Below are 15,541 nucleotides of genomic sequence, written 5' to 3' on the forward strand. Positions count from 1 at the left end.
TTAGACTCTGCTAATAATAATTTGACACCAAAAAATTATAACATAACATTAAAAGGTTTGAAAATTTTCTGAAGTTACTTGCTAGTAAATCAGGCAAAAAGTTATGCGACCAAAACAAGAAAACAGGCAAAAAGTTATGCGACCAAAACAAGAAAACAAAGAAGAAAAACATACAAATACAAAAACATACAAATACAAAAGAGAAAAAAACTCAAGTGCGTCTGCCGGGAGTCGAACCCGGGTCTATTGCTTGGAAGGCAATTATCCTAACCGTTGGACTACAGACGCTTTTGATTATGGGTTGCCGATTCATACAATATAAATATTTCGTTAGCAGATTCATAAATGTAGTTGAATCTGGTTCCAGTTTTTGCTGATTTTGGCTGTATCATATATCATATATCTCCAACTTGTCAAACTGGTTGAACAAGGTTATCTTTCTTGCTCCTTAATCTGATTTAATCATGAGCTCCTGTAAGTCTTCCGTAATCATCTTCTGTAATCAACCCTTTTCTCAACATTTTCAATAACCGAATATCTAGTGCCAGCTCTTTTTCATCTTCAGCTGTTTGGATGGTTCGTCTCCCCTTTCCTGTTAACTTTCTCCTTCTCAACACATTGCAAGAATCATTATTAGTAGCAGACGCATATCAACCACCTTTTTCGAGCTTTTCTTGCCTCTCTCTCTATTCTCTTTCCTTGCGTGAAAATATCAAGTCTTCACAAATTTTGTATTATATTTTAAGATAGGCTTCACAATTCTCAGTTTTGGTATGTTATGTAATCTGCTTATTCTAGACAAGAGCTCAAACTGGATAATCAATATATCTCCAGAAGCAGCTTCTGTCATTCTTGAGGTCTGGAAGTAAATATTCTCTTGGTCCTATTAAGGCGGTCTAGAAGGGGTTTTTTTTTTCTAAATTTTTGTTTATTTGTTTTGTTCTGAATATGGGTTTTGATTCTGTAGATGTTATATACATACTTACAAAATTAAGTTTAGGAGAGGAGGATGGTACACTGTTGTGTGAGGTTAGTTTGGTTTCACTTTACATCTTTTTATATCCATTAACAGTTTTGTGTCTGTGTATTTGGTTTCCTCATAGATTGTTTGAGACCAAGAGGACTGACATAGTAAAAATGGTCTCGTGTGTGTATTAGCCAGGTGGCCTTAATTAGCTAGGATGTTCTCAACGTTCTTCCGCTTCTTTAGCTTTGATTTCGTTTCGGAGTTTCCTGTTTTTGGCCGGCTATGTATCTGTGTTAGATTGTTTCCTCAGTCATTGGACAGTTTTTCTGTCTTGTTGCAAATGGGATAGTCTCAGACTCTCAATGGGTTCATAAATCTCAAAGTAGCTAGGTTTTTACTTTTTACTAATTCGTTTAACTTGCTGGGGATAAATCACAAAGTAGCTAGGTTTTTTACTAATTCATTTTTGGTAATGGATTTCAGATGGAAAAGGTTGAAATGGCTGGTCTAAATAGGAGACAATAGAACTATAGAAGGATGCACTGGCTGGCACCAGTTAGAAAAAGAAGGATAGGAAAGAAGTCTCAGGTCTCACGACAAAGAATACCTTATGGAGCTTCTTTTGTTCTTACTTTTGACATGATAGGGAATCCTTTTTAATTTTTTGGTATGAGATAACATAAGAAACAAATCTATAGTATACCAAAAATAAAAACAGTTTTTGATAATCAATTGTTATTTTGTTTTTCAGAATTATTTCGTATTTACTAAATATATTAAGTTTCTTACAGCTACAGTATTAAGAAACTGTTGGAGATTTGATCTATATCACCTATTAATACTAAAACAAAAAAAGAAATGATATAAAAAAAGTCTAAAATTATCTAAAAGATCCATTACATTTGACAACTATATAAAGACAAATCTTGCTGTAGTTTACAACTTTATTTGATAAATTATATACAATAATAAAAAAAGAAATCCATAACAATATCTGAAGAAAAAAAAAGTAAAACGATTAAAAAAAACATAACGAAAATAATATAAAAAATTGTTTAAAATCACCCAAAAGAGCCACGACATTTGATTGAATCACATAAACAAATCTTTCTGCCTTTAAAAGTCTTGGTCCCATCTTTTTCTTTAATCTCTTCAGACATTCCATAATCGTACCTCAGTTCAGTCAACGGAGGAATATGCCTCATCGCAAAAAATGCAATGCGAATACACAACTCATGATTCTGTTCACTCTCAATGGGCTGCCACATCACATTCGGTGAACAGCTGTGGTTCATGAACCGGCTCACATTTCCATCCTTTCTTGCGCTGATCAACAATCGCGACTTGATGTTATAAACCTCAGAGGTTTGTTCCCAACAATCTTCTCCCACGAGCTCCGGTTCGCAGTTCCACCTGAATGGATTAAAAACACGAGAAGTGTCGAACACGTACTCATCATCCTCTTCTACTTCTTGTATCATCTTACGCATACCAGCAAACCCACAAATAAAAGTTCCTGCTCGGATCGGCTCCAACGAACGTAATCCCCAGCCACATTTCTCTGTCTTGAACACTTCAACGCGAACTTTCAGAAGATTTTGAGTTACTTTGAGTTTGCATTCAGGAGGACAAGCACATGAATGACCACATTCGTAGATCATCGGTTTACGATATACTAAAATCCTGTCGAGGTACGGTAACTTGCCGCCATTTTTCTTGATGCAATAACAGTTTGTATCTTCATGGATGGAGCATAACTGGCCAAAGCAATCATTGCATCCGATAGATCTATGAAGCAGATCAATCGTCCTACTTACAAATAGCTGATTGTTGGTGTAGCTGAAATCTTCAGGTCTCTCTTTGTCATTTTCATTGATTTCATTCACGAGTGAAACCGGTGATGATGCCTCGCTTCCAAGAGAAAGATCTGCAAGTATAAAACCCTTTTTTGAATTATTTGAACCAACTTTTCTCCATCTTTCTGCTGACTTCCAGTTCGCATAGCCAGGAGGTTGACCTTGTTTCCTCACCAATCTGAATTTGTATTCTTGAAAACCGGACTTCCCTTTTGTTGTCCAGTATTCAGATACAACGTACAGTCCATCGTAGATGTAAAATTTCTTTTTCTTGTCGTTGGGGTCTTCTTCGCCTCTGATCACTCTAACCTCATTCCCTTTATTTTTACTTGCTTCCAATGCAAGGTTCCCTCTAACAAGTTTCTGATCAATAGCTTGTCCATTCTTATCTGTTCCACCATGCCCAGTATATACTAAAGTTTCGAGTTCCTCTGTTTCATCATTGTAGTGTCCTGATGATACAACACTCGTAGCTAGAGGGCATTCTGTTGTGCCGTCTTTAACCGTTTAGTCGATGCCAGCAACCATCTGCGTGTGAAGTCCAACTAAACACATTTCACCCCAAAAGTAGAAGATATCACCTACTTCAACTCCAGGAACCGGGCCAATTCTTTTTCTCATATTCGTCCTAACACCCAAGTTCATACAATTACTGAGTGCTGTTGTAAGCACACTTTTCTTGTAGTCTAGTTGGCATAACCGACGTCTAACCGATTCAAACCGCATCAAAACCGAATCAACCACCTCTTGGTTTCCAGTTTCTCTCTCTGCTTCCGTTATCCCCGAATTAAAATTTCGGTTTGATGTAACCACTTTGCTGTTGGTAGCATAAGTTTTCTGCTTCTTCATGCTTATCTTCATGTTTTTTGAACCTTTTGGTCGATCACGTCCTCTTTTGACAAGACCAGTACTAGGACCAGCATCAGAAGCCAAAGACTCTGTGTTGGAGTCCTCGAATGGTGTGATGGTTTGAAGTGGCGTAACTATCAGAGGAAGAGGTGATGATGTGCCTTCGGTCTGATTGTGACTGTCGTCAACACTTCTGAGCGGTTCAGCCTCAATTGGACACCACGACTTATCCATTACAATAAAAAAAAATCCTGTCAAAACAATGATGAAAAGTGTATTATCATCAAACCAGCATAAACTTAACGAGAAACAAAAAATAGATATGAAAAATTAAGTGTATGTACTTTAAAAATTAGAGGGAAAAAATTAGTAAATATAACACGTTTTGAATAACTGAACAACGAAGAGAGAAAGACTAATTAAATAAGTATATATGTATATCGAAAGAGTTGCTTAAAAACATTTTGAAGGTTGTAAAAATTGCATAAAAGAACATTTGTTTTCATGCAAGACTATTATATGAAAGCCTACTATTTAAATTATTAAGCCTTCCATAAAATCTGTAACTATAAATTAAAGCTTTCAAACACAAAGTTTTACAAAAACATTTTTATCACCTTATGCCTTTAAATTTTTTTTTCTTTTTTGAAAACCAAACAATTAACGAAATGTAGAGAGATTTTTGAATTTATGAAAATTTATATCCAGTGATATGTAGAATATAACAATTTTATTCTTCTTCTATTCAGTTTCTAAGCAATCAATTTCTATTTGCTTAAACTCTAGGGTTGAAAAAAATAAACATCTAGGGTTACCAGATAATGAATGCTTGTTATTATCTTCTTCTACTCTATTATTACAAATGCACCAAATCGATGAGAAAAACCAACAATTCTAAAACAACTTCACTATAGCCAAATATGAATCATTTAAAGCAACCAAAAAATCTTATTATTTAATGATAAAGAATGAGAATGTAAATTTAGGTTTTGTACACAATTTCTAAGGAAAATCTCTCAACGATAAAACCAGCACTGTGAACAGCATGAAACTCTGTAGAGAAATTCTATTAATTTTCAATTTGTTTTTATGTCAAGATTAAAATCGAGAGAAAACGTATTTCAAGCCTAGTATGTTGTTTGGTGAGAAGCCCTAGAAAAAAAAAACTATAATGATCAAAGGATAGTTGCTGTTTAAAACATAAACTGTTTTTTATCCCTTAAAGCATCGTTTGAGAAATAAAATTCTAAACAACAACAATATTTTAGGTTAAAAAAAAAGAAAGAATAAGATTCTCTTCATCATACATTGATACCTGCTTAAAGAAATTAAGGATTATCAAAACTACATAGCACTCTAAATATATAAAATCACAACAACAACATCTATATATATATATATATATTCAATATAATGAAAAAGATGAAGTTAAATGAAAACATATAGAAGATTAGAAATGGTAATTAAGGTTTGAAAAAGAAAACAGTCGAAGAAAAATATTCAATCTACTTTTTGTCGATATGCCACATATTGTCATTAAACTGTATAACAATATGTTCAAATCTGAATTCTAATGAACAGTATTGTAGTCTTATTTTGTCAAAAAAAAACAAAAAAAATGAAAAACACAATTATAAATAACACTCCATAAATTTGAACTTTTAATCAAATATTATTGAATCGATTTAAAAAAAAAACTGATAAAATAGATCTGAAAAACGCAGTTTTCAATCATACTTTAAAAATTCAGATAAATAAAAGTATAGTCTCAATTTTAACACCAAATACGAATAAAAGCACATGAGATAATTATAAACAAAAAAGAAAGAAAGAAAGAAAGCATACATAAATCACAACACAGGTTCACAGACTATATATAAGAGAAGCAAAACATAAATCGAGATGTACCTTCCGAAGAACAAAAAATGAAAATTATGAAAGGAAAGTGATTGGAGTAACAATATATAATGATCTTTCTGTGTTTGATAGTGAGAAAAAAGTACAGAGAAGAACTCTATTTAAGTTGCAGTTCATGAGGATTATGTGTTATTGTTAACGTAACAAATAGGCCGTTAGATCAAACACAGTTAATCTCCACCGTCCAAATTTTTAAAATAAAGAATCCTAGATTTTTTTTTATCCATTCAATGTATCTAGCTAAGACAGCACTATTATCCTTTAATGCTATTACCAGTTTTGTCTAAAATATTAATTAACATAAACATACAAAATCTTTTTCTTCCAAATTTAAATAATATTTTCTATATATCTATAATTATTTCAACTTTTTGAAAAAATTGATGGATTGAAATAAAATCTACCAAAAATATCAAAGTTCTATATTTGTATATATATATATTTATCTTCCAAATATTATTATAAAAAGAATATATGAATTTTTTTGCTAACTTTTAATATGAATAGTTGAAAAGCATTCTTTATACTGTTGTCTCATAGTTATATCAGATTCATAATAGATTGTATCCTCGTTAAAATTTAGACAGAAACTAAAACAAAAACGAGATGCAAAAAAAAAAAAGAAGTCGATAGTACAAATTATGGTTGAGTAGGGATTATCTTCTATAAAAAAAAAAACTTCCTTTGCAAGTTTACAAAGCCACTAATTGTTTGTTTTTGTGTCACACCATTACAGTTTGTGATCGTAAATGATCTTTCAGTATGAAAAAGTACTTGTTGCAGCTCTTTTTAGTCATGGGCTTGTTCTTAGGTATATTGTAGCACCTTAACCCGGATTTTCATTTAAACTAACACTTAGTTAAATTTTCATCCGAGTTTTTACTTAACATTTTTCACATTAGGTTCGTTTAGACAACTTTAGCCATGCATAAGTATATTAAAAAACAGAATACTTGAATTAAATCGAGGTTCTTAGTACAATGATCGTTCGCATATAAGCTATTACATTGACTAAGACTTTAACTACCCGATCCTACCATCCATCCTGATCCAGCCATAGTCCGCGCACTAATCAGACCTTTTTACCTGCATCCACAAAGGAGGCATAAGCAAAGCGGATTGCTTAGTGAGAGCGGTCATCCCGTCTCACCAGGCCAAAGTATCGTATCAAACAAAGATCGAGCCCAATGCTCATCAGAAACAGAAAACTACCCGCGATGAACATACGCGCTTACCCGGCCGATCATCCAGCGACCAGACAAGCCTCGGCGGGCATCACAGCCGCGAGCGCCTTGCCTGATCTAAGATCGCCGTGGCGGATCGATCACACGGCATAGCCAGCAGAAATGTCATGAAAAGCACAGAATAACACGCAACCAACCAGAATCTAAGCAAGAATACGACCAACAGGCCACAGTCACACACTCACCTTAGCTCTTATCGGACAGAATTCGGTAAGGACAGAAATCGCGATTGATCAGACTCGTTCCCACAATCGCTCTGCAGAATCTGGACCACGCTCTGCAGAATCTGGACCACGCTCGACAGAAATGTACTCGCTCTCGGCCAGAATCCGATCGCTCTCCGCCAAACAGACTTTCTCTCGGCTAACTTCTCTTAAGAATATTTTTCTCAATCTTTCTGAGTTCTTTTGGGTCGCGCGAAGAGAATAAATGATCCGGAAGCCTTTATTATATAGGCGTTCCCACGATTTTCCGCAGAAAACCGCCCAGAAACCGTTCCCGCGTTATTCCGCACGTTCCCCACGATCCGCACAATCTGCTAAGATTCCGCGTGCTTTCGCACGACTGATAACCGTTCCCGCGAAACGCCAGCTCGGCTAAAATCCATAACCGTTCCCACGCTCGCGCCTTAGCGCGTCTTTACCCGCTAAATGCTCCTGCGCACATCCGATCTCGACAAAGGTTGTCTGTTCCGGACAAACCTTGTCCGAATTCCGACCAAGTCCCGAAAAACTCGGCTTGTCGGAATTTCCCAGCTAAATTTCCCGAAATCCGCGGCGAGCTGATTTCAGCTCGGCAACACTCGACTCAGCTTGGCCAAAACTTGATTCAGCCCGGCAAAACCTAATTTAGCTCGGCAAAAGCTGGACTTAGCTCAGAATCACCCGACTGAACCCAATTTCACCCGACTAAACCCATTTTTCTGACTTTTCTCAGTTTTTCCCGAACTCGGGTGTTACAAGTCTCCCCCAATTCCGGGCTTGAGCTCGATGGTAAACGGATCTGACCGCGCTGGCGATAAACCCGTTAACGCCCTGAACACATCCTCGAACTCGCTCCCGATCGGAATACTAACTAGCTCGGCATCCGGTCCCACCTCGGCGGTCGTGATCGTAGCCAAGTACGCCTCACACCCCTTCTCAATCATTCGGTCAGCTTGCATTGCCGAGACAATCAAGCTTCCCTTAGTCGGTCTGATCCCCTGATACTCCAAAATCCCTTCCGCGGTCTCAAACCAAATTTGACCCCGGCAACAATCCAGATGTGCCTTGTATTTCCCGAGCCAATCCATGCCAAGGATCACGTCGTAAGACTTCACCTCGCAGATTTCCAGATCCGCTGGCATGTTCCGGCTACCAACCATTACCGACACATCCTTGACCTTACCGAGGGTGAACATGACTTGTCCACCAGCCGCCTGGACCAAGCCATAGTTATCCCCCGGTTCCCTGCAAAATCCACCTTTTCCGACCATGTTCGGATTCACGAAGCAATGAGTTGCTCCGGAATCGAACAGAACATGGGTTACCACACCACCCATAATCAAGGTCCCTACACAATCACCTAGATTGCTAAGCTACCCACGCAACACTTAGGATTTTCACACAGACAATTTTCTAAGGTAAGTGATAGGACTTACCAGTGATCGGACGTGACAAACTCGGATCCTCCGCGGTCTGTTCAGCTACAGCATAGATCCGCGGCGTCACGGCCTGCCTCTTTGCTGGAGGCGCCTGTCCCTCACTCGGCCTCTTCCCAGTGTGCTGCGCGACTTGCATAAGTTCTGGGCACTTCGGCTTAATGTGCCCAGCCTCTCCGCAATGGAAACAAACCCTCTCATCCGATCCGTTCCCTGGGTTCTTTCTGCGCTTGTCCTCTTCCGGACAATCCTTCACCTTGTGCTCCATGCTTCCGCACCGGAGACACGCACCCGACGCGCGCCAGCTCGCACGTTTCTCCTTCCCAGCGGTCGAACCAGCATTACGACCCGCTAGTGGTTTTCCTGACGAACCACCTTTCTTTGGTCTAGCCGCAGCATGACCGACCAACTTAGCTTCTTCCACAGAAGTTTCTTCCAACTGTGCAGCCTTTTCCACTAACTCCGGAAAAGTGCGATAGTCTTGCATCTCACAATGCTTCTTCAGATCAATCCTTAGCCCGCGAATGAATCGCTTGATCTGAGTATGCTCATCAGTCATACCCCAGCCCGCAAACTTCTTAAGCTTGTTGAACTCGGCTTCATACTCCCGAACTAACTTTGATCCTTGCCGCAGATCCAAGAAGGCACTCTCCAAGCGATCATGCGCCTCAGGCGGGAAGTACTTAGCCTTGAACAACCCACAAAAATCAGCCCACGTACCGACTCGCTCCCTTCCAACCGCACCACGCCACCACGTGTGCGCATCACCCTCAAGATAGTGCACGGCAATATCAATTCTGTACTGTTCCGGACAGCGAATCGACTTGAAGTTCCTCTCCAAACGGTCGATCCATTCATCAGCCTCAATCGGCTTTGTTCCTCCCTTGAAGAACTTCGTACCCAACTTCTGCATGTGGTCCATCACCTTCAGGTAAGATGGGACCCTTACACCAGCATTTCCCTCATCCGCTTCAGCAGGCGGATTCACTTGCATGACTGGCGGTGGTGCCACAGGGACAGCCGCAACAGCCGGCAATCGTGCCAACACCTGGGTTAACAGACCCAACACCGCTTCCAATTCAACCGGGGCAGCAGCAACGTTCAGAACAGCCCCAGCCGCAGCCGCATTCTCGGCATTCCCAGCAATGCCCACTTTCGGATCCACTTGATCCTGATTCCCACCCGCAGCGTTTCTAGCCGCCGAGTTTTCATCAGTACGAAGTCTACGATCACCTCTTGCCATCTGCAAAGGTTCGATACTCTATTAAGTTAGCCGGCAAACTAACTTAACACCACAGACAAACATTATCAGTCTTACCGCGGAACTTTGGCTTTGGAAGGATGGTTTACCCACTAACCCACTTATGCTACGACTTTGTCCGAGAACCGACCGCGCTCTGATACGAACTTGTAGCACCCTAACCCGGATTTCCATTTAAACTAACACTTAGTCAAAATTTCATCCCAGTTTTTACTTAATATTTTTCGCATTAGGTTTGTTTAGACAACTTTAGCCATGCATAAGTAGATTGAAAAACGGAATACTTGAATTAAATCGAGGTTCTCAGTACAATGATCGTTCGCATATAAGCTATTACATTGACTAAGACCTTAACTACCCGATCCTACCATCCATCCCGATCCAGCCATAGTCCGCGCGCTGATCAGACCTCTTTACCTGCATCCACAAAGGAGGCATAAGCAAACGGATTGCTTAGTGAGAGCGGTCATCCCGTCTCACCAGGCCAAAGTAAAATCGTATCAAACAAAGATCGAGCCAAATGCTCATCAGAAACAGAAAACTACCCGCGATGAACATATGCGCTTACCCGGCCGATCATCCAGCGACCAGACAAGCCTCGGCGGGCATCACAGCCGCGAGCGCCTTGCCTGATCTAAGATCGCCGGTAAGGCGGATCGATCACACGGCTTAGCCAGCAGAAATGTCATGACAAGCACAGCATAACACGCAACCGACCAGAATCTAAGCAAGAATACGACCAACAGGCCACGGTCACGCACTCACCTTAGCTCTTATCGGACAGAATTCGGTAAGGACAGATATCGCGATTGATTAAACTCGTTCCCACAATCGCTTTGCAGAATCCGGACTACGCTCGACAGAAATGCACTCGCTCTCGGCCAGAATTCGATCGCTCTCGGCCAAACAGACTTTCTCTCGGCTAACTTCTCTTAAGAATATTTCTCTCAATTTTTCTGAGTTCTTTTGGGTCGCGCGAAGAGAATAAATGATCTGGAAGCCTTTATTATGTAGGCGTTCCCACGATTTTCCGCAGAAAACCGCCCAGAAACCGTTCCCGCGTCATTCTGCACGTTCCCCACGATCCGCACGATCCGCTAAGATTCCGCGTGCTTTCGCATGACTGATAACCGTTCCCGCGCAACGCCAGCTCGACTAAAATCCATAATTGTTCCCGCGCTCGCGCCTTAGCGCGTTTTTACCCGCTAACCGCTCCCGCGCACATCCGATCTCGACAAAGGTTGTCTGTTCCGGACCAACCTTGTCCGAATTCCCACCAAGTCCCGAAAAACTCGGCTTGTCGGAATTTCCGAGCTAAATTTCCCGAAAATCGCGGCGAGCTGATTTCAGCTCGGCAACACTCGACTCAGCTCGGCCAAAACTTGATTCAGCCCGGCAAAACCTGATTTAGCTCGGCAAAAGCTGGACTTAGCTCGGAATCACCCGACTGAACCCAGTTTTACCTGACTAAACCCATTTTTCCGACTTTTCTCAGTTTTTCCCGAACTCGGATGTTACACATATACTCCAGTCTAATATAATTAATAACCCATTAAATTCTGATTTACCAAGAACTTCTCATGTTCTTCTTTCCTCGAGCTTTCTTTACTTTAGGAAACATAGTACACGAACCCAAGACATTTTCCATTACATATCCGTGTCTTTGGTTTTAATGAAGAAGTATTTGTTTTTTTAAATCTCAAAATACTATTATAAATGTCCATATATTTTGAAATCTAACAAAGTTAGATATACCATAAAACTTAAAATAAAATCTGAACAAGCATGCATCGCCATAGTAAAAAATAAACCCACGCATACTTCGTGTCTATATGAGACTCAAAGTAAAATGTATTACCCTGCTTTGACAACAATTATAAGTAAAATTTCTTCATATGCCTTTTCGCAGACTTTAGATCTGCATATATGTAACACATTGACATGAAATCTGACCCTCAATAACAAAGCATCATTGTATTATAAATACTTAAGCCAGCTACATTAATTATTTTGATCATCTTGAATTTTAATGAAAAGGAGCAGATATATCTACAAAACATCATTGTCATATAAATACTTAACATATGCGAGTCAGCTACATAAATTGATTTGAGCATCTTAAAAATCAATGAAGTAAAGCAGAAGGAGCAGAGATATTAACAAATGTGTTATATGAATTAAGCAAATATCAGACAAAAGTAACTCTTTAGGGGTAATTATGGTCAATAAACGAGTCAGTATCATATTCGATTATATATACCATTTATACCAATGAGAAGAGTATCATATCTCCAATGGAGATATATATTCTCAGCCTCCACAAACCGCATGGACACCAGAACAATTTCAGCAGTAGATAACCCTGGAAAAAACATGAAACTTTCTTGTTATATTTTCTCAAGTTCAACATAAAGTATCAGCGAAACAACTGAACTAATCAATTTTGACAAAAAGAAGGAAAAAGTTGCAACAAAAAGTTATTGAACATAACCAAATTTAGAAGAAAGTTAAACAATCAGTTCTTTCCTTTTTAGTGAATCAGTGCCTACACTAGTCAATCTAAAACGTAAAATATGAACTGAGACAACAATTTACAAACTAATAATATTGTTAGATCACTAATATTTTGTGATCCTTAACTGTCTACTAAATAAATGAAATCAGTTATAGGAATTGTTCAATCTTAATTTTTTTTTCAAAATAAAGTAGCCTAGTATACAAATAAACTAAAGGGAGAATTAGTTTTATAATGCTAATTGATTTAGGAATTGTCCCCTTAATGTTTTTTATTTTTAGGTCACTTTTTGACATAGTTACCCTTAAATCAGTTTAGTAATTATAATAAAAATAAAATTTTTATTTTTTTTTAAATATCGAACATTCCAAAATAAGAAGGAAAAATATTTTTGGATATCATTTAAAGAAAGAAAATATTTTTAAAATATTTTTAAATTTCGTTCTACGCATACGCATGGTAGAACGCGTCTTCTATGTTCTACGTCTACGTAGAATCTCATTTCTATAGTTCTTTGTAATTTCTACCAGCTTGTAGAAATCGTTTTCTAAATTCCTTTTTATATTCTACGTTATGATAAATTACAAGTTTTATCGGGTAAACTATATTCTATGTGTTGGTAGAATAAAACTTCTACCAAATAGACAAGGTTCTACGTTATTGTAGAACATTAATTCTATATATTTAACCAAGTTCTACGTTAATGTAAAACAATTCTTCTACTTATTAGACCAAGTTCTACATCCTAGTAGTACAGTTCTTACTTATTAGACCATGTTTTACATGTTGGTAAAATACAACTTCTACCAAAATCTAACAAAATCTAGGAAAATTAGCTAACTTCCAGATTTTTATTTTTTTGAAAATATTTTACTTTTTCACGTTTTTCTCTTTGTTTTTGACGAAGTTGCTTCTTTTTGTTTGATTTCATCATTTTCTTCTTCTTCCCATTGATTCAGGAGAATTTTTCTAAATTTACGTATCTTCTGCTTCAAACATGCTACATATCTATGTAACTTGTGGTTCATGGAAATCAGAAAGAGATAAGAGGTGGAATTTTGTGGCTGATGAACAAAAACGAGCTAGGTTAGTTGCTGTTAAATCAAACACCACTCTCGCAGAGTTAGAAATGATGGTTCTCGAAGACTATGGAGTAATCGATCACCATAGACAGGAAAATAGCTTCAGTGATATTTCTAAAGAGTTTTCAGAAGAAGCAAGAGAAAAGTAAACCAACTAGTACGTAGACTATACAGACATCCGTAAAGACACTAACTACAGAGCTCGATATTCTTCCCAGAACAGATCTATAAGTTTAGGCACAAGAATGGATCTCAGAACATACCTGCTTTACAATATGCTTCCTAACTTGTTTATGGTAATCTGGATTGCGAAAAAGCTAATCCGCTAAAGCTTGGAACTGGCAAACGAGTATATCATATGAGAGCAAACATTTTAAAGTTTCAACAACTTTGAACAAACAACAACAAAATCAACAGAAGACAAAGACAAATGGCAAAACAAAGAGCTTAGCGAAAAAAAAAACAGAAAAACAAAGACATTAGTTTACTTCACATGGTGAAATCAACAAGCTATTGTGATCAAAACTTCTATAAAAACCCAGAAAAAGCATGATGAGAAAACTTCAAATCCATACATCTCACACATGTAAACGAGAAAACACAGCAGAAGAATATATAGCCAAATGAGAAAGGAAGTTGCTTACGACGATTGCGACGGAAACGACTGTGATGGATTCACGGCAGATAAAGACATGCAAGCTGATTATCAAGGTGGAGAAAGAGTTTGGAATATAGATGCCACTGAATCCGCCTACAATGGAACAAAAACCAAATGACATTAGAAATCACAGAATCAAATCATAAACCTCATATTCGAAATAAGCAATTCCATCATTGAAAATTGGATAACCCAGAATAATGCATGATACGAATCCCCTAAGACCGGACACACTTGACAATGGAGGTTGATAGATCCTCGGCTAGATCGGATGCACGGAGCAGATGCTAATGCGTGAGAGCGAGAACTCCCAAATATCCCTAGGCCCAAACTCGCGGTGATCGTCACGAACAAAGGGGATGGCTGCACCAAGTTAAGAATTTGTGGATCTAAGATGATCAGGCGTGAGAACGCGTTCCCGAAAATCCCGATGCCCCTAAACCTACTTGAACGAATACTTAAGCTAGATAGATCGAAGGCTGCGTTGAGCCCGATGAATAGAACTCAATAAACCGAAAGAAAAGATTCAAGAGGCTAACCACCTTAGAATCGAAAAGAGTTCTCAAAAGAACAAAGAGAAAATCTCGAAATTTTTATTAAGATAAAAGTGAATGAATTCCAGAATGAAAGTACATTGCGTTTAAATAGAAGAGAAAGCAGGCGAAGAGTCATGCTTAGAAAATGACTAAAAGACATAAATGCTTTGACCGAAATAAAGAAAAAATTTGAATAACTCTTCGGCTAGCCCTTGACCGACTCTTGAACTTCTTAGCCAAAAATGACTCCTACGCTTCCGTCCCATGAACCAGACCGTAAACGAACCTAAGTCTAGAGATGGACAATGAACTTAACCTCATTAAAATCCCACCCGGTAAACCCATTGGGACAAACCCGGGTGTAAGGAAAAAGAGTATTAAGCCATCACCCGGACCAGATTAGCTACATTTGGCGTTCATGAGCACGGTCACAACCTTGGGTGATGTTGGGTCGCCTGGTGATGTGTCGTGTGGTGAGGGTGTCAAGTTTTACCCTAAATGAAATCAATAGCCGCAAGTGCACATCTGATCGATTGTAGTACTTAGGGATCAAATCCACAGGGAAGGAGGATCTTTCCTGCAAAGGCCTTTGAAAGAAATATAAAGTAAGGAAGTCTAGAACCAGGCGAGTTTTGTGAGGGTTTTTATGGTGTGTTTAAAACGTAAAAACAAATCCTAAAGAGAAAATACGAGAATTAAAATGACCTAATAACTAAACTTAACGAAAACGGGTAAAAACGAGAAAAACGGCTAGACCTAATTGCTAAGTGAAAATCGATTGAAAGAGTAAAGAAACTAGACTAAAGCTTGAATGAAAATTGGTGTAAATCAATAAGAAAAAAAGCGCTGGGGTTCAGGGAAGTTTTCTCAGGGGTATGAACGATTCATAACATTGCTAGAGAGTAAATTTGATAAGATCTTAGCTTAAACTTTTCGAACTGGAGTCACAGACGTATGAATACGCCATTGTTGTGATCATAGACAACTATCTCTCTCAACCCTGACCAGTAGGTTTCC

At 38.4% G+C, this 15,541-nt stretch overlaps 2 protein-coding genes and 1 non-coding gene across 3 annotated transcripts; all 3 read right to left on the reverse strand.

The window, feature by feature from the left end:
• Positions 1-216: 216 nt before the first annotated feature.
• Positions 217-288, reverse strand: TRNAG-UCC. Its single transcript has one exon. It is a non-coding gene; the product is annotated as a tRNA-Gly (tRNA).
• Positions 289-2,028: 1,740 nt separating this feature from the next.
• On the reverse strand, positions 2,029-3,906 carry LOC18027332 (histone-lysine N-methyltransferase, H3 lysine-9 specific SUVH7). Its single transcript, XM_024148263.1, is given in 1 exon segment — positions 2,029-3,906. A coding segment is annotated over 1 exon segment (1,878 nt).
• Positions 3,907-7,788: 3,882 nt separating this feature from the next.
• On the reverse strand, positions 7,789-9,715 carry LOC112081504. Its single transcript, XM_024148264.1, has 2 exons — positions 8,473-9,715; positions 7,789-8,384 (listed from the first exon to the last, which is right to left on the reverse strand). The coding sequence occupies exons 1-2, from the start codon at positions 9,713-9,715 to the stop codon at positions 7,789-7,791; spliced, it is 1,839 nt and encodes a 612-aa protein (XP_024004032.1).
• Positions 9,716-15,541: the final 5,826 nt, after the last annotated feature.

The sequence above is a fragment of the Eutrema salsugineum genome, unplaced genomic scaffold (assembly GCF_000478725.1).
Source record: "Eutrema salsugineum unplaced genomic scaffold, Eutsalg1_0 scaffold_10, whole genome shotgun sequence".
Taxonomy (NCBI): Eukaryota; Viridiplantae; Streptophyta; class Magnoliopsida; order Brassicales; family Brassicaceae; genus Eutrema; species Eutrema salsugineum.

Bases quoted from the DNA above. Each gene is read 5' to 3' on its own strand.
- LOC112081504 (XM_024148264.1), bottom strand. From the start codon at position 9,715: ATGGCAAGAGGTGATCGTAGACTTCGTACTGATGAAAACTCGGCGGCT. The intron at 8,385-8,472 runs GTAAGTCCTATC...GTGATTGTGTAG, and splicing joins TTTGTCACGTCCGATCACTG to GGACCTTGATTATGGGTGGT.